Here is a 26,832-nt window from a genome sequence, read left to right as displayed (position 1 = left end):
TTGGCCTGCCATATGAGTTCTGTTTTACTCACAGACACCATTCAAACAGTTTTAGAAACCTTAGAGTGTTTTCTATCCAAATCTACTAATTATATGCATATTTTAGTTTCTGGGCAGGAGTAGTAACCAGATTAAATCGGGTACGTTTTTTATCTGGCCGTGAAAATACTGCCCCCTATCCCAAAGAAGTTAACTACTATCCTGAACCTTAACCTTTACCATAGCCCTTAACGCTATCAAATGTTTTACTTGTAGTATTTATTTGAGCAAGTTAACCATCCATCATGTGATATCTGATCTGTGTACAGTGTCGCATGCACTTTGAGGTTCATGTGATGTCGTCACTAGAATTAACACTGATGATGTTTGTATATGATCTCATCCTAAGAGTTCTTCCTGGAAGTGAGAGGGAACTGTGTCTCCCATAACCTCATGTCGTATCTTGTATCATATCTCATGTCCCCATTTCCTCTCAGGACCCTCTAACTTCCACTAATTGAGCTAATGAACCCAGGAAGACATTAATGTAGTGAAGCGCCGCTGTAGGAGGTTATCATGCCGTAGAAGTGTTGTTTTTATTGTTAGTAACTGTAGTCTTCCCTTCCCATAGCTGTTATAGGCAAGTGGTATTAGAGCCCTCATATAGGATTGGTGTCATATGTAAAAACAAACAAAATGGAGGCCAGTGGTGTGATGAAGTACAGGTAGTTATTATTATTCCAACAGTGGGATATTCATCTCTCAGCTTCACAGTTTATTAAAACACACAAGTCAGTCAGGCAGTCATATCAACAGCAGGGTTGTATTGGATCGTTCAGGAGTGTGTTGTTGTTGACCAGTGATGACGTCATACTAAGATATTGTCTTCTTCCGACTCCCTGCTTTGACAGGAAAATTGTACTGTAGAATACTATCACTATTAGAGGTCGACCGATTAATCGGAATGGCCGATTAATTGGGGCCGATTTCAAGTTTTCAAAACAATCGGTAATCGGTATTTTTGGCCACCGATTAGCCGATTTTAGTATTTTTTATTTTATTTAAAAAGAAAATTGTACATATTTTTTTATAATAATATTTTTATTGTATTTGTTTATATTTTTTTTAATTTTTTAATTTTTATTTTTTTACACCTTTATTTAACTAGGCAAGTCAGATTAAGAACACATTCTTATTTTCAATGACGGCCTAGGAACGGGGGTTAACTGCCTTGTTCAGGGGGGATTCGGGGATTCGTTTTTGCAACCTTCCGGTTACTAGTCCAACGCTCTAACCACCTGCCTTACATTGCACTCCACGAGGAGCCTGCATGACAGGCTGACTACCTGTTACGCGAGGGCAGCAAGAAGCCAAGGTAAGTTGCTAGCTAGCATTAAACTTAACTTATAAAAAACTATCAATCTTAACATAATCACTAGTTAACTACACATGGTTGATGATATTACTAGTTTATCTAACGTGTCCTGCGTTGCATATAATCGATGTGGTGCTTGTTAATTTATCATTGAATCATAGCCTACTTCGCCAAACGGGTGTTGATTTAACAAGCGCATTTGCGAAAAAAGGACTGTCGTTGCACCAATGTACCTAACCATAAACATCAATGCCTTTCTGTAAAATCAATAAACAAGTATATATTTTTAAACCTGCTAACATGAAATTGTGTCACATCTCTAGCGTTCATTGCACGCAGAGTCAGGGTATATGCAAGAGTTTGGGCCGCCTGACTCGTTGTGAACTAATTTGCCAGAATTTTACGTAATTATGACATAACATTGGAGGTTGGGCAATGTAACAGGAATATTTAGACTTAGGGATGCCACCCGTTAGATAAAATACGGAACGGTTCCGTATTTCACTGACAGGAAAAATGTTTTGTTTTCGAGATGATAGTTTCCGGATTCGACCATATTAATGACCTACGGCTTGTATTTCTGTGTGTTATTATGTTATAATTAAGTCTATGATTTGATAGAGCAGTCTGACTGAGCGATGGTAGGCAGCAGCAGGCTCGTAAGCATTCATTCAAAACAGCACTTTCATGCGTTTTGCCAGCAGCCCTTCGCAATGCATTGCGCTGTTTATGACTTCAAGCCTATCAACTCCCAAGATGAGGCTAGTGTAACCGATGTGAAATGGCTAGCTAGTTAGCCGGGTGCGCGCTAATAGTATTTCAAACGTCACTCGCTCTGAGACTTGGAGTGGTTGTTCCCCTTGCTCTGCATGGGTAACGCTCCTTCGAGGGTGGCTGTTGTCGATGTGTTCCTGGTTCAAGCCCAGGTAGGAGCGAGGAGAGGGACGGAAGCTGTACTGTTACACTGGCAATACTAAAGTGCCTATAAGAACATCCAATAGTCAAAGGTATATGAAATACAAATTGTATAGAGAGAAATAGTCCTATAATTCCTATAATAACTACAACCTAAAACTTCTTACCTGGGAATATTGAAGACTCATGTTAAAAGGAACCACCAGCTTTCATATGTTCTCATGTTCTGAGCAAGGAAATTAAACGTTAGCTTTTTTACATGGCACATATTGCACTTTTACTTTCTTCTCCAACACTTTGTTTTTGCATTATTTAAACCAAATTGAACATGTTTCATAATTTATTTGAGGCTAAATTGATTTTATTGATGTATTATATTAAGTTAAAATAAGTGTTCATTCAGTATTGTTGTAATTGTCATTATTACAAATAAATTAACTTTAAAAAATCGGCCGATTAATCGGTATTGGGGGTTTTTGGTCCTCCAATAATCGGTATCGGTATCGGCGTTGAAAAATCATAATCATAAAATCTAATCACTATGGAGGTAAAACACACACATAGCCAACTTAGTGACAGTCGGTGTGCTCAGAGGTCAAACACACACACACATATACACTTTGTGCTTTGTTGCCATAGTAATAGGGTAATGACAGAATGGAAATCCTAGTGCATGTGTTTCAGTAGAAAAGGGAAATGAATAGGATTGACTGCTTCAGAAACGAGAGTTTTGGACCAGGACGTTTACAGAAGTTTCTGTGATGCATCATCCCAGATGAAAAAGTCCCAACTGTTTTCTGTTGCTCAACAGTTTATAAAAATATGAATTCATTCATCATAGAGATATGACTCATTATCAAATGATCCGAGTCTAATGGCTGGTCTTGCAACAGCAGTGTGTGTGTTTGTGTGTGTGTGTGCGCATGTGTGCGTGCCTGTTGTGTAATTTCTGCAGAGAGTGAGCGTTTATTGACACCAGCTGTAAGAAAAGGGAGAACCTTACAATACCCTTGTAGAACCATATAGAACCCTGTAAAACAGTCCCGGATAAGGAGAATTAGGAACATCGGGGTGGTTGTTGTTTGGTAGATGTAAAGATGGGAATGTGATCCTCCTCTTTTTACTGCACGTCACTGGCCCATAGCAACAGCCCCAGGAAGGCTCCCACATCGCTTCGAGGGTATTATCACCATTACCATACCAGCAGTGATCAGTGTAACCTCAAACAGCAACATGTATTTGACAATAAACAGTCATATTATGGCCCATGGGGCAGCCATTTTCCACTAGTCAGTGGGTTTCCTCAGATCAATGATATTGTGCAACTATACATTTGATTTTCATTTGGGAGAACCATTCAAGCATTTTTATGGAATGTGAATAACTGAATGTTGTTGACTTCTCATCCTTTCCGTTTTCCTCTGTCGTCTCTTCTTTATCCTCTTTCATGGTGTTGATTTTATGCAGTCTGTCTCTGAGATCTTGTTGAGAGTAGCTTTGTGTGAGGATGTGGAATCACAGGTCTAAACTACCCCCTGAACCCACTGATCATTCCCTCTGAGACCTGCTTTGAAAACCAACTCCAGAACCAGCATGTGGATCCATTTCACAAGGCCGCAGGGCCAGACGGATTACCATGACGTGTACTCCGAGCATGCGCTGACCAGCTGGCAAGTGTCTTCACTGACATTTTCAACCTGTCCCTGACCGAGTCTGTAATACCAACATGTTTCAAGCAGACCACCATAGTCTCTGTGCCCAAGAACACTTAGGTAACCTGCCTAAATGACTACCGACCCGTAGCACTCACATCTGTAGCCATGAAGTGCTTTGAAAGGCTGGTCATGGCTCACATCAACACCATTATCCCAGAAACCCTAGAGCCACTCCAATTCACATACCGCCCCAACAGATCCACAGGTGATGCAATCTCTATTGCACTCCACACTGCCCTTTACCACCTGAACATCTGTGGATCTGTTGAGAATGACTACAGGAAAAGGAGGACGGAGCACGCCCCCATTCTCATCGACAGGGCTGTAGTGGAGCAGGTTTAGAGCTTCAAGTTCCTTGGTGTCCACTTCACCAACAAACTAACATGGTCCAAGCACACCAAGACAGTTGTGAAGAGGGCACAACAATACCTATTCCCCCTCAGGAGACTGAAAAGATTTGGCATGGGTCCTCAGATCCTCAAAAGGTTCTACAGCTGCACCATCGAGAGCATCCTGACTGGTTGCATCACTGCCTGGTATGGCAACTGCTCGGCCTCCGACCGCAAGGCACTACAGAGGTTAGTGCGTACGGCCCAGTATGTCACTGGGGCCAAGCTTCCCGCCATCCAGGACCTCTATACCAGGCGGTGTCAGAGGAAGGCCCTAAAAATTGTCAAAGACTCTACCACCCTAGTCATAGACTGTTCTCTCTGCTACCGCACGGCAAGCGGTACCGGAGCGCCAAGTCAAGGTCCAAAAGGCTTCTTAACAGCTTCTACCCCCAAGCCATAAGACTCCTGAACAGCTAATCAAAGAGCTACCAAGACCCCTCTTTTCCGCTGCTGCTACTCTCTGTTTATAATCTATGCATAGTTACTTTAACTCTACCTACATGTACATATTACTTCAACTAACCGGTGCCCCCGCACATTGACGCTGTACCGGTACCCCCTGTATATAGCCTCGCTTGTTATTTTACTGCTGCTGTTTAATTATGTGTTACTTTTATTTTCTATTTAAATAAACACTTATTTGAAGACATTGTTGGTTAAGGGCTTGTAAGTAGGCATTTCACTCTAAGGTCTACACCTGTTGTATTCACCGCATGTGACAAATGAAATTTGATTTGATTTACACCAGGACTGTGTCTGAATATGTGTGTGTGTGTTTGTGTGTGTGGCTGGTCTATGTGTGTTTAAATGTGTGGAGGTTAATGGTTTTCATCACCAGTAGATGGACCAGTGTAAAGAGAGTCCCTGTAATGACAACCTGGGGCACAAACCAAGGTTCACGACAACACCATTATCTGCTGGCCAGTGAGCTCACCACCAGTACACTACCACTTAATCCCTCACAGCAGAAGCAGCAGCGGTTGTGGTTACTTTAGGAGCCACCCAGACACCACAGGGATGTAGTAGCGACAGTCTCTACCCGAATATGTTCTTATTCTCTTCAGTAGTTAGTCACTGAGTCTGAGTTAGAGAGAGAGAGGCCAATACAGAGAGATTATGAAATGGTAGTTTTTCTACAACATCTAATGGAAGCTCTGCTCGAGTCAACATTCCAGAGCCAACTTGGTCCGTCATAATACCAGCCAATAGTTTTTGGGGCCAAATCATTATTGACCAATCGTTTTACTGCCCATGTCTTTACCGGCCAATCAAGTAACTGTCCGTCTCGTTAAGGTGGGCACGAGTATATGTGTATGTTACGGGTGCATATATTAACTCTCTCCCTTCCTCAAACCCACCCCTGTCTCTCCCATCCCTCTCCCCTTCCAGTTCTGCCTGGGCTCTGTGTTGCTGGGTAAGATTCCAGAGCCAGTGGAGGAGGTTAGAGCGTTACTCATTCACGGTCTAGAACGTGGAACCGCACTGCAGAACCACAACCACTTACTAAAGGAGGAGAACCACAGACTCAAACAGGAGCTACAACACATCAATGCAGAGTAAGACCACACACCCACAAGGAGAGCTCACTTCCCTCTTCTCTAAGAGTCATTACCCAATCCCCAAAACTCTCTACAGGGTAGGACCGCCACTGTATGTTACGTTGTCTAGGAACTGATTTTATGAGTGTGTGTGGCTGCTGAGGATGGAAAATAGCTCTGAAAGTGGGCCTTAATGACGCACAGACCTGAGAGCTCAACACAGAGGTCAAGATCAAACACACACACACAAAGGATGAGGGAAACCCTCGCAAGTGAGTGTTGAGGGCAGTTCCCATCACCTAGGTTGAGCCCATGTGTTTCTGATCATCTCACTGTTGTAGTTTCTCTGATTCTTCTGAAATAGAATATAGCGGTGTTGGGTTGCAGAGGGGGAGGAAAAATGTGGCGAGGTTCCCTGGCAGCCAACACCAGACGCAACAAATCTTAACCCTGACTGGATTCAGAGGGAAAGAGTGGCTGTTGGCTGCATCAGGGCTGGAGAACTCGATTATGTCCCCTTAGGTTATGTTATGACATAAATGTCCTATAAATGGCACAGTCACATTTCTATCCATACCAAGCCAGGGATTGTTGCATTTTCTTCCATCCCCTTGTAACTCACTCTAACCCTGCTCTCTATAAGCTGTAACACGACCTGTGTGCGTGCGTGTGTGTAGGTTGCAGCTGTTTGTCAGTGGGAAGGAGACACTCGAGTCAGAGCTGTACTCTCGCTTCACCCTGGTGCTGAATGAGAAGAAGGCCAAGATACGCAGTCTACAGAAGAACCTCACACACCTGCAGGAGACCAGGTACATAGTACACACACGTCCCCCATCTATGACCTAAGCTAACGTTACCCCACGGGAGGGGGGGTCTGACTGTGAGGAACCCCTCAAGGTCACAGGATATCACTCATAATTTTTCCACCCCCCTCTGTAATAAAGGGATATGACCAAGAGGGTTTGATTTATCAAGGTAGCTTCCTTTTGATATATTAATCTATGTGATAACCCCTTCTGATGGTTTGGTGTTGGTGATTTGGCCATCTGGTGGAACATGCCAGTATGTAAGTGATGAAAGGTGTTATTTAGGTGATGAGAAAATATACAACCTATCAGTACCACATTTAATCCCATACTGTTCAATATAAACTGATTACCAGGCAAATATACAGGTAGCTGCCGACATAAAGTGTCTTAATAGGGCGTTGGGCCACCACAACAGTTTCAGTGCGCCTTGGCATAGGTTCTGCAAGTGTCTGGAACTCTATTGGAGGGATGTGACACCATTCTTCCATGAGAAATTGTATAATTTTGGTGTTTTGTCAATGGTGGTGGGAAACACTAACTCGGGCGCCGCTCTAGAATATTCCACAAGTGTTAAATTGGGTTGAGATCCGGTGACCGGGACGGCCATGGCATATGCTTTACATTGTTTTCATGCTCATCAAACCATTGTGACCACTCGTGCCCTGTGGAGGGGGGCATAACCATGGTAGCCAGAATAATGTCCAAAACAATGGCATTTTTATGCATACATGAACATTAGCATAATGGGGTATTAATTGCTTAATTAACTCAGGAACCACGCCTGTGTGGATGCACCCGCTTTCAATATACTCTGTATCCCTCATTTAGTTGTGTTTCCATTATTTTGCCAGTTACCTGTACTCACAGTATACACAACCTTACCAAGTTGTGATCTTTAACACCTGCATGTGCGTCTGTATATCTCTCGTCTCTCTAACAGGGAAGAGGGAGAGAGCAGCAGTCCAGGGAAGGGAACGAAAAAGACGACAGGACAGACCAGAGAGGAGGATGAATATGAAGCGAGCACTGATGAAGAGCAGTTACAGCCTGCCTCTATAGAACCCACCCAGGGTAGGGTATAACCCCCTCCACACACACACACACACACACACTTACTTGCAGTTATATGGAGCAGCTGAGTGGGTTTTATCTGTAGGTAATGGATGGAAGGGAAAACACTGAGAAAGATCTGAAGGAGATGGAGTGTGTGTGAATGAGTTGGGGTCGACCCCTCAGGTGCCCCCTCAAGTTAACCCAAAGGAAATTCTACAAATATTAACTTGTGTAAAGAAGAAACAAACGTTCAAGTGTCCTAAAAGCTTGTTAAAAGTAAACTTGTCACTGGCAGTGTGTTTGCTTAGTGGTCTTGTAGTGATGACATCAGAGCATGTGTGATCTCCCTCCTGGAGAGAGTGTTTAGAGCAGATTTACAGTCAGTCAGTCAGATGTTACTCTGAGTTACATTAGAGCTGTGTGTGTGTGTGTGTGTGTGTGTGTGTGTGTGTGTGTGTGTGTGTGTGTGTGTGTGTGTGTGTGTGTGTGTGTGTGTGTGTGTGTGTGTGTGTGTGTGTGTGTGTGTGTGTGTGTGTGTGGGAGCGATAGTTGTGTGTGGTCCCCCTGATTGTAGTCTCTAAGCACTGTCTCAGAGGAGGTGGCCCTGAGGGAAGAGCTGGAGGGTGAAAGGGGTGGTTGACTAGGAATGATAATAGACCTCACTACACTGCCATCATGGAGCTCAGAAGATTTCCCCCCCCCCTTTTTTTGTGTCCAGTGTATGAAAGCATTTATCATGTACAGTCTCACCATTAACCCTAACCCTATAAATGTGAACTTAACCTACTGCAGTTTTGTCTATCCAAATTCAAAATGTGAGATGAAGCTCCCAAACAATTATGATAGCCCCCTCAAGTACCATCATGGAGCTCAGAAGACACCCCCCCCCCCCCACCGTTTTTTGTCCAGTCCAGTGTATGATAGTGTTTATCCTGTACAGACTCATCATTAACCCTAAATTATAAACTGGGTGGTTTGAGCCCTGAATGCTGATTGTCTGACAGCCGTGGTATATCAGACCGTATACCACTGGTATGACTCTGGTATACCCTACATTAACCCACTACACTCTGTCTATGTCTAAAATTTGACCTTATGACCTTACCTTATGGTTAAGCTGTTTATTATCTATGCATAGTCAATTTACCCCACCTACATGCAGTGGTGGAAAAAGTACTCAATTTTCATACCTGAGTAAAAGTGAAGATACCTTAATAGAAAATGACTCAAGTGAAAAGTCACCCAGTAAAATACTACTTGAGTAAAAGTCTAAAAGTATTTGGTTTTAAATATACTTATTGAGTATCAAAAGTAAGTGGAATTGCTAAAATATACTTCAGTATCAAAAGTAAAAGTATAAATCATTTCTACTTCCTTATATTAACCAGATGGCACCATTTTTTTTTTTCTTTTTTTCTTTTATTTACTGATAGCCAGGGGCACACTCCAACACTCATCATTTACAAACGAAGCATGTGTGTTTAGTGAGTCGGCCAGATCAGAGTCAGTAGGGATGACCAGGGATGTTCTCTTGATAAGTATGGGAATTGGACCATTTTCCTGTCAATACCTAAAAGAGTACTTTTGGGTGTCAGGGAAAATGTATGGAGTAGAAAGTACATTATTTTCTTTAGGAATATAGTGAAGTAAAAGTTGCCAAAAATATAAATAATAAAGTATAGATACTTTACACCACTGCCTACATGTACATATTACCTCAATTACCTCAACTACCCTGTACCCCCGCACATTGACTTGTTACCGGTACCCCCTGAATATAGCCTCGTTATTTTTATTGTTAAACTTATTTTTTTTTAAACTTTAGTTTACTTAGTGAATATTTTCTGAACTACATTGTTGGTTAAGGGCTTGTAAGTAAGCATTTTACGGTAAGGTCTACAGTACACCTGTTGTATTTGGTGCATGTGACAAATCAAATTTGATTTGATTTGAAGTGTGTGCTCACAAGGAAAAACCAGTGGTAGTCCGAGAATCATGGCACGACGGGCAGTCATGGTATAGCTGTGTGGTGAGTTTGCACTCGTGCCTGTGTGTGTACGGAATCTGTTCGATTCTGTCTATATGACTGGTGTTATTCTTGCCCAGCCAGGCACCAGCAATGACATCAGTGAGTGATGATTGCGTAACCCTCTGTGAGTGAGAAGTGTAGCGGGCCTCTCTGACCTGCCGTCTGGAACACCGCTAACCACACCTCTACTTCTACTGCTGGAGCACCTACCGGGGTCAGGCACCACTTCTAGAGTAGACTGGGTTGGTATAGTGGGAAGGGGGCCCTTTGGGGTGGTGGGTATAGGGCCCCAAGCCCCCCTGTTTCTCCCAGCTGTGTGTTGTGGTAAATAAGGGTTATTGTTGGGCTGAATGGTTGGTATAAATGGGCCATTCTGGCTCAGACCAAGTTTTATTTACTTTACTTATATGGGAGGTGGGTAAGATCCCGAGAAGTCTCTTTGTCTCTCCCAGCTGTGCGATGTGATTGAGATGGTGGATTAGGATTATAGCAGGGGTATTTGGTAGGTAGGTACTGGTTGTGTCCCTCTAACAGCTGTATTTGATAACTGATGGGGAAACAGACACAGGTTCCTGTGTTGCTTTGGTTGCCATGACAATGAGTCCATTTATTAGTGTGTTGCCAGGAAGGGCAGAGAAAATGGGGAAGGGGCAAAGTGGTTATGTTTTCAGTAATGAGATTGAGATAAACTGTGTGTGTGTTATAACACACTTGACAAGTTTATTATTTTTCTTCTAGTCTGGTTTTGTCTTGGCTAGCCCCATACCAAGCTGTATGGCTTGTAGCCTATATGTCGTGTGTGTGTGTGTGTGTGTGTGTGTGTGTGTGTGTGTGTGTGTGGTGTGTGTGTGTGTGTGTGTGTGTGTGTGTGTTTGTGTGTAGCTGTGGGTCGTTAACTGTGTGTGACTCTGGTTTATAATGACCCAGGTGTCACATTATGGCTACAGGCACCATGGATTGACCTCCCATTTACCCAATGTCTCACCCACTCCAGTTGTTAGCTTTTTATTGTATGTTGCCTGCCTGCCGAATGTGATGAATGAGGCTATTCAGTTTAACACAGTGTTTTTACAGACTGCCAGCCTGAGTGACCAGAGACTCATGTTACTGTTGAACACTGAAAAGAACTCTATTAGTCTATGAGTAATCATTCTAAAGCAGGAATATGACCTCCCCTGTACTTGGCTAAATGGACTAATAAGCAAGCAGCCGTTTTGATGCTAGTGATGCTGATGGATTTCTTCTTCTCCTACCCCCCCCCCCCCCCATCCATGTGTCTATTTCCCCCTCTCCTCCTCTCTCCACTTGTCTACTTTGGGCACGTTTCCCTATTCTCTCCTCAGTCAAACGTGCTGATCTGTGGAAGGAAGGGGTCACCTGTGGAAGGGAGGGAGGGAGAAGCACACAAACTCCCTTCCTGAACAGACCAGATGTTGGTGGCTGCAGAACCAAACTCTGCTTGTGTTCACTGTGTGTTTAAGAAGTTGAGAAACATGTAGCGAGCAATGTAGTAGGGTTTTTTTAAACATCTTACATAGTAGAGTCAAACATTCTGTTGTAGACGTCTGGAAGTCATTTCAGTTTACGACCCAGTCTTACAATTGGACTCCGTATTGACTCTGTGTGACTCAGTAGCTCAAAGGTTACATTTATATACTGTGCGTTCAGAAAGTATTCATACCCCTTGACTTATTCCACATTTTGTTGTGTTACAGCCTAAATTCAAAATGGATTTAAATATATATTTTCACACAATACCCCATAATGACAAAGTGAAAACATGATTTTAGAAATGTTTGCAAATGTATTGAAAAGGAAATACAGAAATACCTCATTTATGTAAGTATTCACATTTTGAGACATCTGTATCAGCTTTGCACATCTGGATTTTGTGATTTTTCTCCCATTGTTCCTTGCAGATTTTCTCAAGCTCTGTTAATTTAGATGGGGAGCGGCGGTGAACAGCAATCTTCAAGTCTTTCCACAGATTTTCAATGGGATTCAAGTCTGGACTGTCACATTATTGTTCTGAAGCCATTCCAGTGTTGCTTTGTGCTGTTTACTTTCTGAAGGCATTGTATTTTGACGTGTGTGTGTGCGTGTGTGTGTGTGTTCTCTCCTCAGGGACGTCGCGTAGCCGCAGCCCATTGGACAACAGTCTGAATGACATCACAGACGTGGCGCCCTCCCGTAAACGGCGCTTCCGCCACCTGCAACCTCCTGACACCGTTGCTAAGAGACCGACCTTGGAGCCAGCGCAGAAACCGAGGTACGGATACAACACACACACACACAAATAGTAGCAAGGGTGGCTGAGAAACACATAGGGCTATGACGTGACGATGAGTTTCCCAACATGGTCTCCTGGGTAGATCTGTGTGGTAGATCTGTTCTGAATCCCAAGTGCTGGTTTCTGTCTGCCAAACACCCCCCCCCGCTGGGCTTTGGTCTTTCTCTGTATTTTTCTTCTCTGAAATGGGAATGTCACTTTGTTCTGCCCCCCCACCTCTCTCTGTTTCTTGCTCTCTCTTTCTCCCTCTCTCTCCCTGTCTCCCTTTCACTCTCTCTTCCTCCCCACCTCCCTCTCCCTACTTTTCTCTCTCTTTCTTCCTCGGTCTCTCTCTCTCACCCCAGCCACTCTCTCGGCATCTGAGACTTTGTCATAGATATGTAAAAGGCACTTGCTTTTCCACTTATATTCTGTCTCTGTCTGTGTTCATGAATGGGAAAATAACTGCATGTTATGTAGCTTTACACACCTAGCAGCAGGCGAGCTCTCAAACAAGACTGGATCACAACATAGGGAACTACCGTAGCTTTGAAAACCAAACTGTTTTAGCCAAATTCCGAATGTGATTGTGTGATTTACATGGCAGCTGTTGTAAACTGGGTCCACTCTGGCCACCTCACAATAGTGACAACATGTCTGTTAACGCATGGCACCCATCTCTCAGTGCATGCGTGTGTATGTGTGCTTGCGTGCGCACTTGCGTGTATGTGCGACTGCGTGTATAAACCTGCTCTTGTCCAGGAGTCACACATGACAGGAAGGAAAAACATTTCATCACCAGGCCAACAGCGGACCGGCCAGAGAGGGTTGGAATACCTGGGCTTTTAAATTCCCTTAAATAATCCCTATAAATAAAATACAATATAATACAGACTGTAGCTTAGCGTAGTTAAACATGGTGTATAATGCAACATTAGATGAATCCACAATGCTACTGGTTGTCTTTCGCTATTAACTCATCACTGTTGGTCAGCGGGAAGAAGGAGAGGAGACGACATGAGTGGAGAGGAGGAGATGGGGACAAAGAGAGGATCATGAGGTTAGTTCGTAAGGATCTATTCATCATTCTGTCACCACACACTTAACTGTGTGACATCGTTCCCGGTGTCATGGATCTGCTTGTGGCTGCCATGCGGTGACAGACGATGAGGACATAATGCCACTACCTCCTAGTCCTGAAGAGAGGAGAAGAAAAAGAGGAAACAAGAGGAGAGGAGATTAAAAAGAACAGTGTATTTGTTGACCCATAGGCTCTCCATGTTCTAGTTGAGGCTGCTCGGACGTCCCTGAACTTACCCCATCAGCTGGCCTCACATTTCCCACCCCTGCAGTGTGCTAGTGGACAACCCCGTACCACGGCTGGCCACCCTACGGCTCTATCACATATACGCTGCAGCTCACTTTTGGTGTTAAAATGCCACTGCTCTCCTGCAGGCTCAAACTGTTGGCTGACTGACTGGAGTTAAGTCACTCATGGACCCACCAGAGAGAGTTGGAAGAGAGCTTTTAAAAGCACAAGAAGTACCTTAGGAAGGAAAAAAACGATGAATAAAAAGACCATTCAATCTACAGACAGTAGCTTGGCATAGTTAAACAAACATGGTGGATGATGCAACGTTAGATGAATACACAATGCTACTGGTTGTCTGTCGGCTATTAACACATCACTGTTGGTTTCAAGGGGGGAGGAAAGGAGGAGATGTGAGGAGGAGACAGGAAAGGAAATGAGAGGAAAACAGGAGGCAGGAGAGGAAAGCAGGAGACAGGAGAGCAGGAGAAGGGGACAAGGATCCCCTACTCATCATTCTGTCACCACACACTTAGCTGTGTGATATTGCTTCATGGTGTCATGGATCTGCTTGTTGCTGCCATGCAGTGACAGGCGATAAAGACATAATAACACTACCTCCTAGTCCCGAAGTGAGGAAAGGAGTGAGGAGAGGAAAAGAGAGGAAACGGGTTGTTCCACCTCAAAAAGCAGAAGAGGATTTCGACATCCACCATCTGACTGTTCTGAAATCATTTCTGTTAGAAACAGATAAGATCAGCATTCCCGCAACATTATTTGGTTGAAATATACACTAGCGTTCAAAAGTTTGGGGTCACTAAGAAATGTCCTTCTTTTTGAAAGAAAAGCTCATCAAATTGATCCGAAATACAGTGTAGACATTGTTAATGTTGTAGCTGGAAACGGCAGATTTTTTTAAATGGAATATCTACATAGGCGTACAGAGGCCCATTATCAGCAACCATCACTCCTGTGTTCCAATGGCACGTTGTGTTAGCTAATCCAAGTTTATCATTTTAAAAGGCTAATTGATCATTAGAAAACCCTTTTGCAATTATGTTAGCACAGCTGAAAACTGTTGTTCTGATTAAAGAAGCAATAAAACTGGCCTTTAGACTAGTTGAGTATCTGGAGCATCAGCATTTGTGGTTTTGATTAAGGCTCAAAATGGGCAGAAACAAAGAACTTTCTTCTGGAACTTGTCAGTCTATTCTTGTTCTGAGAAATGAAGGCTATTCCATGCGAGAAATTCCCAAGAAACGAAAGATTTCGTACAACGCTGTGTACTACTCCCTTCACAGAACAGCGCAAACTGGCTCTAACCAGAATAGAAAGAGTGGGAGGCCCCGGTGCACAACTGAGCAAGAGGACAAGTACATTAGTGTCTAGTTTGAGAAACAGATGCCTCACAAGTCCTCAACGGGCAACTTCATTAAATAGTACCTGCAAAAAACACCAATCTCAACGTCAACAGCGAAGAGGTGACTCCGGGATGCTGGCCTTCTAGGCAGAGTTCCTCTGTCCAGTGTCTGTGTTGTTTTGCCCATCTTAATCTTTTTCTTTTTATTGGCCAGTCTGAGATATGGCTTTTTCTTTGCGACTCTGCCTAGAAGGCCAGCATCCCAGAGTCGCCTCTTCACTGTTGACGTTGAGACTGGTGTTTTGCGGGTACTATTTATTGAAGCTGCCCGCAAACCTCCGGTGAATTTACTAAATTACTCACGATAAACGTTCACAAAAAAACATAACAATTATTTTAAGAATTATACATACAGAACTCCTTTGTGCAATCGAGGTGTCCGATTTTAAAATAGCTTTTCGGTGAAAGTACATTTTGCAATATTCTGAGTAGATAGCCCAGCCATCACGGCTAGCTATTTAGACACCCACCAAGTTTAGCCCTGACCAAACTCCGATTTACTATTAGAAAAGTTTGATTACCTTTGGTGTTCTTCGTCAGAATGCACTCCCAGGACTGCTACTTCAATAACAAATGTTGGTTTGGTTCAAAATAATCCATTGTTATATCCAAATAGCGGCGTTTTGTTCATGCGTTCAAGACACTATCCGAAGTGTAAATAAGGGTCACGAGCATGGCGCATTTCGTGACAAAAGATTTCTAAATCATTACCGTACTTCGAAGCATGTCAACCGCTGTTTAAAATCAATTTTTATGCCATTTTTCTCGTAAAAAAGCGATAATATTCCGACCGGGAATCTGCGTTTAGGTAAAAAGACGAAAGAAAATAAAGCATGGGGTCGACTCGGGCACGAGCCTGAGTCTCACAGTACTGTGACCAGCCACTACCCAAACGCGCTACTTTTTTTCAGCCAGAGCCTGCAAAGCCACGATTCAGCTTTTTGCCGCCTTCTGAGAGCCCATGGGAGCCGTAGGAAGTGTCACGTAACAGCAGAGATCCCCTGTATTGGATAGAGATAATCAAGAAGGGCAAGAAATTGTCAGACAGGGCACTTCCTGCATGGAATCTTCTCAGGTTTTGGCCTGCCAAATGAGTTCTGTTATACTCACAGACACCATTCAAACAGTTTTAGAAACTTTGGAGTGTTTTCTATCCAAAGCTAATAATTATATGCATATTCTAGTTTCTGGGCAGGAGTAATAATCAGATTAAATCGGGTACGTTTTTTATCCGGCTGTGAAAATACTGCCCCCTAGCCATAACAGGTTAACAATGTCTACACTTTATTTCTGATCAATTTGATGTTATTTTAATGGACAAAAAATGTCCTTTTCTTTCAAAAACAAGGACATTTCGAAATGAGCCCAAACTTTTGAACGGTAGTGTAATTTGATCTCTGAGCAATTATGCTAATTGATTGCACTGAAATGAGCCATTTTTTATTTATAGGGTTAGGGTTATAGTACCTGATGTTTGTTTTGTACCATACTTTTTTCTAATAGTAACCAGGGTTTCCGTCCAACCTTCTTATGTGAGTAAAGTTTCTTTGTATAATCTCACTCTTTTGTCCATAACAATAATCTCATCATGTATGCTATATGTGTGCTCTAAGCAACAGAGCACATGCCAATGCCAGAGTTTGCACACGCTATATATTTTTGTGAGAAAACCATCAGTAGAGTTTAAAAAAATGCGACGGAAACCCATTTAACTTGTATTTTTTTTATTTGGTACATGAGAGTTTAACCGTACAAAGTATTTTATGTACACTGTCATCACTCACAGCCTTTTTAACTGCAACAAGTAAATGTGATGGGTAACACATCTCTGGTGGGAAGATTCACGTTTTTATGCAGATTTGAGAATATTCACATGAAAATCTGTAGCCAATTGGATGAAAACCTAGCTATTGAGTTAGACATGAGGAATCCAAAGAAATTGTCAAAACGTTTACATTTGAAACAGTGGCCAGCTAAACAAAACCAAAGCATGGGTTGCTGTCATACCTTGTCCATAGCCTGCTTACAGGGTAAGAAAACCAGTATTTACTTTTGTAATTTGGGTGAACTATCCCATTAACAATGATCACCAAATAGCAGGAACAGCACCATCTAGTGGTCAACCTGGTAATATCAGGATGCAGGATGGGATATAAACCCAACAGCTTAAATTACAAATGTCTGTGAACAGGGGGAAAAACACATGGGTGTCATGGCTTGCTGAAATGTTATGGAACGAACCGGAGAGGACAAGAGAGGCAAAAGAGAGGAGATTCAACAGAACGAAACGGTATATTTGTTGGCCCATAGTCTCTCCATGTTGTAGCTGCCCACTCGGCCGTTCCTGAACTTACCCAACCAGCTGACCTCACACTTTCCACTCCTGCAGTGTGCTTGAGGACAACCTGTGGAAAACACCACAGCTGGCCACCCTCCGGCCCTATCACATCTACACTGCAGCTCACTTTATTAGTGTTAAAATGCCACTGCTCTCCTGCAGGCTCTCTGGCTTTATGGTACTGCTAATTGTGTTTTAGACTAAAACGTGCACACACACACACACACACACACACACACACACACACACACACACACACACACACACACACACACACACACACACACACACACACACACACACACACACAACAGGTAGCTTCAGGTGGCACACACACACACAAATCAAATCAGTGCATTGGTCACGTGCGCTCGGTAAAGTGAAATGCTTACTTGCAAACTCTTCTCTACTATGCAGTACAATGTCAATCAAGAATCACACCAGCTAGCTTTAGGCGTTCCAGCTGGTCATGGGAAGATTAGTACTGTACTAAACGTCAGCTGCAGGAGAACTAACTCTTGACACAATAAGACCTGAAGCCATGTTTTAACTGCTGCTCTTTGTTCTGAAAGCTGTTGTTTATTTCTCAGCGTTCTTGTTGGATGTTGATATGAAAGCACAGGGTGGTCTCAATATCAGATCATATGTCTGTTGATTTTAATGAAGTATTGTGAAGACATTGGAAATTAAGAGAAGATTCTGGGTAAAGCTAAGGAGATCAGGCACAGACTGACAGTCCAGTAGGGGCTCTGATTTGAGAAAGTCTTATACTGGGCAAAAATATAAATGCAATATGAGCAAAAATAGATCACAGAAATGTTCCATACGCACAAAAAGTGTATTTCTCTCAAATGTTTTGCACAAATTGGTTTATATCCCTGTTAGTGAGCATTTCTCCTTTGCCAAGATAACCCATCCACCTGACAGGTGTTGCATATCAAGAATCTAATTTAACATTATAATTATTACACAGGCGCACCTTGTGCTGGGGACAATAAAAGGCCACTCTAAAATGTGCAGTTTTGTCCCACAACACAATGCCACAGATGTCTCAAGTTTTGAGGGATCATGCAATTGGCATGCTGACTGCTGGAATGTCCACCAGAGCTGTTGCCAGAGAATTGAATGTTAATAAGCTACGGACAGCGTCGTTTTAGAGAATTTGTCAGTATGTCCAACCGGCCTCGCAACCGCAGACCACGTGTAACCATGCCAGCCCAGGACCACCACATTCAGCTTCTTCACCTGCGGGATGGTCTGAGACGAGTGTGGGTGAGCAGTTTGCTGAGGTCAACATTGTGGAAAAAGTGCACCATGGTGTCGGTGGCGTTATGGTATGGGCAGGAATAAGCTACGGACAACGAAACACAATTGCGTTTTATCGATGGCAATTGGAATGCACAGAGATACCGTGACGAGATCCTGAGGTCCATTGCCGTGCCATTCAGCCGCCGTCATCACCTCATGTTTCAGCATGGTAATGCACGGCCCCACGTCGCAAGAATCTGTACACAATTCCTGGAAGCTGAAAATGTCCCAGTTCTTCCATGGCCTGCGTACTCACCAGACATGTCACCTATTGAGCATGTTTGGGGTGCTCTGGATCGACGTGTACGACAGTGTTTTCCAGTTCTCACCAATATCCAGCAACTTCGCACAGCTATTTTAAGAGGAGAGGGACAACATTCCACAGGCCACAGTCAACAGCCTGATCAACTCTATGGGAAGGAGATGTGTCGCGCTGCATGAGTCAAATGGTGTCCACCACATACTGACTGGTTTTCTTATCCACGCCCCAACCTTTTTTTAAGGTATCTGTGGCCAACAGATGCATATCTGTATTCCCAGTTGTGTCATTTCTTGGTGTAAAAGATGTTATACTCAGTGGGACTTGAGTTGTAGAGAATGTGGATCTGTCCGTTTACTGTTCTGCTGTGCATCGGCTGATTTTTCCCATGACAAACTAACCCTCTCTGGTCTAGATTATACTGCAGTTCCCAAACACACACATACACACACACACAAACGCGTACAAGCCCTGTAAACCATCAGCACCGATAATCACTACAAGACAAGGTATTGACACAGCGGTGTGTGTGTGTGTGTGTGTGTGTGTGTGTGTGTGTGTGTGTGTGTGTGTGTGTGTGTGTGTGTGTGTGTGTGTGGTGTGTGTGTGTGTGTGTGGGTGTGTGTGGCTGCATGGTGCTGGTTTGCGTGGGTTTGTAAACAATACTTGGCACAAACTATTAAAGACTGACGCACACACACACTAACCTTCTCCATCTGAGGTTCAGAGACAGGAATCTGTGTTTACATCAGTCAGCTCTACCTTCTGTTTCATAGAGAAACATTAACCTTGGGGATGGGGGTAAGGTTACTGCTATGTCACAGGACCGTGTGTGTGTGTGTGTGTGTGTGTGTGTGTGTGTGTGTGTGTGTGTGTGTGTGTGTGTGTGTGTGTGTGTGTGTGTGTGTTTCCATGGGTGTAACTGTTTTCTCATATTGGTGATAATGATTGAAAACAAGTTGGATGGCTTTTCTCTCTGCATACACACACACACACACACAGGTGGCCTGTCAGTCAGAGGCTAAAAGTCAGAGGTGAGCCTTTGTTAATGAGATTATTTACTAGGAGCAATTGGGTAAGGTCAAATGGAGCTCCTCAAAGTGAATACACCTCTAGGAAAGAGAACTCACCAGCCACCTACTTTATTCTTTCTCTCCCTCTCCATTTCTCAACTTTCTCTCTCCCTCTGTTTTACCGGAGAATTTGGGACTTCAGTTTTCCGTCAGCGTAGTGAAGCGCCGACTACACTGTAGCCATGGTTATATTTCGCTCCATCCTTCTGCACTTTCTGTAGGGAAGAAATCAAGACGGCTGATTTCATCTACACACACACACACACACACACACACCACAATTATGACAGTGCCAGTTCTGTCTGCATTGTTAGCCCTCATTAATATTGCGGCTGTGTTTAATGAGTGGACAGCTGGAGGGTGGAAGGACATGAGTTAATTGTGTTAGAGGCCCTTTTTCTACTTAGCCAGAGTCAGATGAACTCGTAGATACCATTTTTTTATGTCTGCGTGTGCAGTTTTGAAGGAGGTTTCTAACTAGCGCTAGGGCAAATTGCTAACTAGCGTTAGTGCAATGACTGGAAGTCTATGCTTATCTGCTAGCAGATTCCCATAGACATCCAGCGTGGTAGCGGATTCCCATAGACTTCCAGTCATTGCGCTAACGCTAGTTAGCATTGGCTCGTGAAACTACCTCTAACTTCATACTGGACACAGAGACATAAAAATGGTACGCACAAGTTCATCTGAATCTGGGGAAGTAGATGTATCCCTTTAATGTGTTACAAGTGTCTGCTGTCAGTTCGGCATATGACTAATAGCTCTGTTAAAGTGGTGTGTATCAAACCTGTTTACTCATTAGCAGTTACTGTAGTGTGTTACAGTGAAGTGACTCAGCTCAAAGATGCGCGAGCGCACACACAGCACTGCAAACCTGCTCCCAACTACTGACAAACTGTTTCCACAAAGGAGAGAGCTCGGAGTGTGTAAATGGTTTACAGGTGTTTGAACATTCGGGATAAGAATGGTAAGGGGTTTTGTGTGCGGGTGTGGTGAGGTGTGCGCCTGACTGCATGCGCTCTATAATGGAATCAATATCTCCCTGTGTGTGTTGCAAAACTACTGATAATTTACCAAAGTTACTGGAACTTTTGGTAGTAACAGGCAATCTATGGTAACTATGGTAATTTATACTTAACTTTAGAAAAACGTATTAATATACAGTATAAATGTTTTATCTGTCCATATTGTCCGAGTTTCTAGTAGAAAGACCATATGGTTCAAGAGAAAACAGCCAAATTATTGATAAATGTATCTAATCAACAATGGATTATTTTTATTTAACTCTGCAACTCTTCCAACTATAGATTATTTTCACAGCTGCCACCAGTTTGACACTGAAACATACAATTAAAACATATTGACATAGTAAAATAAAGTGTGTAAAAAGAAATATATAAAGGATATTTCATGTTGAAAACCTCATATTAAACACCAATGTTATTCACTAAGTTGGTTTATATTTAGCATCATGTTTTACAGCTTTGCCAATCTATTTTTTATTTTAATATTGTCTACTATGATTATTTTATATATTTTAAGTGTGATACGGCCAGAGATAATTAGACAGCTGTAATAATCTGAAATTCTCCAAAAGGCCACAAAATTACTTAAAAGTTACCAAAATGCTTAAAGTTTACTGGTAAACTTTTGAAAAAGTTAACAGTAATATACCCTCACTTTGCAACCCTACTTCCAGGGTTGATATGAGGAGTGTTTGAGAATGAAAAAATTCTAAAAACCTGTTTTTGCTTTGTCATTATGGGGTATTGTGTGTAGATTGATGAGGGGGGAAAAACTATTATATCCATTTTAGAGTAAGGTTGTAATGTAACAATGTGGAAAAAGTTAATGGGTCTGAATACTTTCCGAATGCTCTGTACGTCTATGGTTGGTTGCGGCTGTCAATTTGCCTGTCGCAAATTTCAAAATACGCACGAAAAACATACAGTTTGGAAAGCAAGTGCTGTCATTACTAAATGTGTATTGTTATAGACATTAAAAATAATGATACACACAAAAACATTTGATTAAATATCTTTGCGAGAAGGAGGGTATCTGATTTCATTGGTCCTCAACCCGCAGCTCAGACACTTCATTCGGGATAAATGGAGTTAGCGACCCCCCGGAGAAGGTAAGTTCTGAAGAATTCGTTCTAACTGGCTAAAAAGTGAGCCACTTTCAGTGAGTGAGGCTAAAAAGTGAGCAACTCGGTTATCCCGAGTTGAACTCAGACTTGACCAAAGTTACCTCGCTAACTCCTCAAACCTGATTCGTAGTATAGGGCTCTTCTCTCCTCTGTCTGTGTGGTGTGTGTGCGCTTGTGTGTCGAAAAGTGCAGACAGCCCTAGGTTTGAATGTCGGGTATGCATTCAATATGGTTTTCCATACAGGTAGACAGCCATTGGTTAGAAAAGAAAGCCCTGCACATGCCCGACGCAATACATTTAGTAATCAGTACAGTCAGCAACAGTCATTGCTTTCCTGCTTAGATTAGACTGACATTTTTGTGTGTTTTATTGGCAGGAGGGACCCCCTGCCATCATCCAGAGCAGCAGCCAATAAGGACCAGGCTCCCCAGCATTCTACTGATGCCATTCCTGATGCTGAGGACCTGTTTGAGGACATCTGAGTTCTAACCACTCCTCAATCAAATTCTTTCCATCCCCCACCGCTTTCATCTCTCTCTCCCTCCATTACTTTCGTCTGTCACTCTATCAGCTGGTCCCAACTCTCTTAGAACCCCTTCCCCTAATTAACCCCTTCGATGTTTGGAAATCTGAAAGATCAGGATAGGTATAAACAGTATTGTGTTGGAGCTTCCATCCTATTCCTTCCACCTTACAGATCCAAATGTAAAAGTGTATTATTAATATCATGAATTTGGTATCCTATTGGTAATGGTAACTCATTTTAAAATTACAAAGATCCAATCAACTATGGATAGTATACCTAGTTTCACTCTGAAATGGTGTTCTTTGGTCAAATCAGATGTCAATGTAGCCTACATAAATCTAACGTGAGTCAGAATTTACTTTCACATACACTGTAAAATAAATAAATAAATATATATATATTCAGCGTACAATTGTAAGGTAACCATCCAGGCCCGGCTCGAGGAGGACATGACTGAGCGGACATTTTAAATTCATGGGTGGGGGAACTCTTCGACCCTATGAAGAAGTTACTTTAGTCAGAAAGTACTGATCTGCACACCGGTGTCAAACTTGTCCGCAGTACGTATAGGTGCGTTGATGAACTGCAATGTGATGCTGAATTGGAAAAGCTTTGCCAGGAGGGCACGAGCACGCCAGCTCCAAGGAAACGATGGAGACAACTCTTCAAGAGTATGTAGTTGAAAGCATAGTTTGCTCAACAAAGCATTCTTTTTTAGCAAACACACAGAAAATGTATTTGAAAAATGTTTTGGCAAGCTCACAATCCTATTGCAGCAGGTTGCCTTACAATTGTACGTTTAATCAAGAGATTTTTTATTATTTCTTTTAGTAGATGAGTATGAAATTTGATCGATGTCTAAATGTGTTGACATGATAGCTCAGCATAAACAAGCTTGTTTCCAAAGCTAAGTAGGATACATGGAGGTAGGCATCTAGATGATAGACTCATTCTCACTGAAGTGCATTACCCCTCATATACCAGTAGGAGTCGCTGTTTAAGCAGGAATTGTTGGACTGGATTCACATTTTATTTCAATATACACTATATACACAAAAGAATATGGACACCCCTTCAAATTTGTGGATTTGGCTATTTCAGCCACACCCGTTGCTGACTGGTGTATAAAATGAGCACACCGCCATGTAATCTCCATAGACAAACATTGGCAGTAGAATGGCCTTACTGAAGAGCTCAATCATAGAGTGCCACCTTTCCAACAAGTCAGTTCGTCAAATTTTGGCCCTGCTAGAGCTGCCCCGGTCAACTGTATGTGCTGTTATTGTGAAGTGGAAACGTCTAGGAGCAACAACGGCTCAGCTGAGAAGTGGTAGGCCACACAAACTTGCAGAACAGCACTGGCGAGTGCTGAACCGCGTAGCGCATAAAAATCGTCTGGGTTTCCATGGCCGAGCAGCCACACACAAGCCTAAGCTCACCATGTGCAATGCCAAGCGTATGCTGGAGTGGTGTAAAGCTCGCTGATATTCTCCTAGAGTCCAATAGGCCTAATCGCCCAACATCAGTGCCTGACCTCACTAATGCTCTTGTGGCTGAATGGAAGCAAGTCCCCGCAGCAATGTTCCAACATCTAGTGGAAAGCCTTCCCAGAAGAGTAGAGGCTGTTATAGCAGCAAAGGGGGGACTTAATCCATATTAATGCCCATAATTTTAAAATGAGATGTTTGACGAGCAGGTGCCCGACCTGTGTTCCCAGTGGGTTGCTTCTGTCTCTCTATCCCTCTACACAGGGGTGGCCAACACCTGGTTCTACTAATCAGCCTTGCTAGAACCTGACTGAGCATGTCAAGGTCCTGGCTCGCGTCCTACCCCTTCCTCTACCTAACCTAAGGACCACCAGGACCTTGACATGTCGCATCTGGTTATAGCAAGGCTGGAACAAAAGCCTGAATACCTAGCTCTACACCTCTGCACAGCCACCCTTCCTCTACCACTATTACTTCCCGCTCTGCTCTAGCCTCTATCTTGCTATTAGTCCTCCACCACTCACTCCGGTATCCTTCTCTATCACTGACACTACTATACAGAGGATGTCAAGGAGACTGTTATATAGAGAGAAGGGAATTAGACATGTTATTTTTGTAGTGCACCATTTATAATAATTTGTAATACTGTAACAAGGGGATATTTTTGTACTCAATATGGACAAACATTAACTGTGTAAAGCTCAGTCTTTGTGCTGTTTTTAGTATGATGAAGAGAAGTGTTGTTTCTTTATGTGTATGAAACACGAATAAAGTGTAATAAAATGTAGGTTAACAACATGAAGTATAACAAACGTTGTTGTGGTCTTTAGTATGTTAACTGTGGTTCGGTAATGATCGGTTCTGGCTATTCTACGCACAGAAAGTGTATGTTAAAGCTACACATGTCTTATATCTCATCCCGGAAGACATTGAAAACATTGTGAAATTATTCCCGGAGCTTGGGATTCCGCCAGCGACCTACTGAGTCATTGAAAGTTGTAGAGCATATATTGGGGCGTCTCTCTCGCTCGCTCCCTCTCCTCGCTCTCTCAATTCAATTGAAGGGATTTATTGTCATGGGAAACATATGTTTACATTGCCAAAGCAAGTGAAGTAGATAATAAACAGAAGAGAAATAAACAATAAAAATGTATTGTAAACATTACACTCACAAAAGTTCCAAAAGAATAAAGACTTTTCAAATGCCATACGTGCAAATAGTTAAAGTACAAAAGGGAAGATAAATAAACATAAATATGGATTGTATTTACAGTGGTGTTTGTTCTTAATTGGTTGCCCTTTTCTTGTGGCAACAGATCACACATCTTGCTTCTGTGATGGAACATTGGGATTTCACCGAATAGATATGGGAGTTTATCGATATTGGGTTTGTTTTCGAATTCTTTGTGGGTCTGTGTAATCTGAGGGAAATGGCTTACTCGAATATGGTCATACGTTTGGAAGGAGGTTTGGAAGTGCAGCTCAGTTTCCACCTCTCTCTCTGTGTTTTCTGATACGGGGCGGTATCAACATTGGGGTGTAGGTCGTGTGCCCCTCCTCTTGCTGGTGACAGATAATAGTAGCGGGTGTGAGAAGGATTTGAACTTGCAACCGAGGCAGAGCGGAAGAGACTCCTAGCTGATGTCCGAGCAGACTGCGCTCTGAAGAGAGAGGAAAAGAGAGCGCTGTAACAGCTGGGACCAAAACATCTGTGCGCTAATCTACTCTTCTGGACCTGGTTCTGGGACTAGAACCCGGGCTCTTTGGAAACTAGATCGAATACTTACTTGATGGATATCAGGACCCAAGGTATGATATTATACATGTTAATTGAATTGCTTTTTTTTATGTAGGCCTATTGTATTTTATCGTATATTAAGGGTTGTCTTATTATAACTTTCAAACAAACTGCGGTTTTACTCCGTCGCTTAGCCTACAAGTCGATTTGCAGTTTCACATCGATATCTGCTCATTGACATGTTTGACGCTTTGCTTGCTGTGATTTATCACCAGGGAGATGTCAGTGTTATGGTGGACAGGTTGATTGATGTTCTCACACTGATAGAGGACAGCTGATCACAGATGAGCTGATCACAAATAACCTTAACAGCACAGCTGCTGAGGCTGAGCGCAAGGCGAGCGAGTTTATCTGGTCAACTTCGGGGCGCGCGTCACAGGCAGCTGTCCAATTGCGCGCGGGAACGACCGTAGTAAAATTGTGCCCAGTTTCATCCAGGTGTGTCTTAATCCCGTGTCCACGGAGCTGCTGGACTGATTTTGTCTCTGCTTGTCGAAGCGGTTGTCAAAGTGTGTCATTTCATTGATTGTTCCAATACTACTCTCTTAATCAAAGCAGCGCACCGTCATTTTTTCTTTATAACACATTTCATGGAATTTTAACTCATTTTGCCATAGGGCACAGATGCTGTTTAAAGGTATTTTCCTGCAATTATACCCATTTTGCCATGAGGTGGAGATAGATTTGTACAGTTTTAAAGTTAATTGCCTGCAATTCTACACATGATTTATGCCATGTTAATGATATTTGAGTGAGAGTGACTAACAAAATCAATGGGGGCCCCCTGGAGGTCAGGGCCCCTGGGCACATGCCCTGCATAGTCCATATTTGGCCATGATTACTACACATTTAAGTAACTGCTTAGACTAACTTACCAAGGAAAAAATAGTTAGCTGACGTGGCTAATTGAGTAACTCACTGACTGACAACACAAGAGAAAAACTGCTGATGCACAACCAAATGTTTAACTTACACCTTGTGTATTCTACTATTCTAACTCAACAATGAGTTGAGATCCCGACTGAGTTCCTTAAAAAAAGAATATATATATTTTGTTTTGGGTCGGGGCCCCCTCGCGGCCAGGGGCCGA

At 42.8% G+C, this 26,832-nt stretch overlaps 2 protein-coding genes across 8 annotated transcripts in view; both read left to right on the top strand.

Moving 5' to 3' along the window:
* xrcc4 (X-ray repair complementing 4) overlaps nt 1-24,742 on the top strand; it is a 28,015-nt gene extending 3,273 nt beyond the window's left edge. For both annotated transcript variants that reach the window (XM_014128296.3, XM_045689901.2), the window contains 5 exons: nt 5,766-5,932; nt 6,592-6,723; nt 7,664-7,794; nt 11,930-12,074; nt 22,308-24,742. In XM_014128296.3, the coding sequence (XP_013983771.1) occupies nt 5,766-5,932; nt 6,592-6,723; nt 7,664-7,794; nt 11,930-12,074; nt 22,308-22,413 (681 nt within the window). In that variant the 3' untranslated portion in view covers nt 22,414-24,742. The remainder of the gene's footprint in view (nt 1-5,765; nt 5,933-6,591; nt 6,724-7,663; nt 7,795-11,929; nt 12,075-22,307) is intronic.
* Nucleotides 24,743-25,522: 780 nt separating this feature from the next.
* The window catches only part of vcanb (versican b), a 40,896-nt gene continuing 39,586 nt past the window's right edge, over nt 25,523-26,832 (top strand). For 4 of the 6 annotated variants that reach the window (XM_082958122.1, XM_082958123.1, XM_082958120.1 and 1 more), the window contains exon 1: nt 25,524-25,753. In XM_082958122.1, coding sequence (XP_082814248.1) covers nt 25,735-25,753 — 19 coding nt within the window. In that variant the 5' untranslated portion in view covers nt 25,524-25,734. Of the gene's footprint in view, nt 25,754-26,832 lie in introns of all 6 variants that reach the window. The other 2 variants (XM_082958119.1, XM_082958118.1) reach the window with 1 other exon arrangement.

Source organism: Salmo salar, chromosome 11 (assembly GCF_965601325.2).
Source record: "Salmo salar chromosome 11, fSalSal1, whole genome shotgun sequence".
NCBI lineage: Eukaryota > Metazoa > Chordata > Actinopteri > Salmoniformes > Salmonidae > Salmo > Salmo salar.
This window is presented reverse-complemented; position numbering and strand designations above follow the sequence as displayed.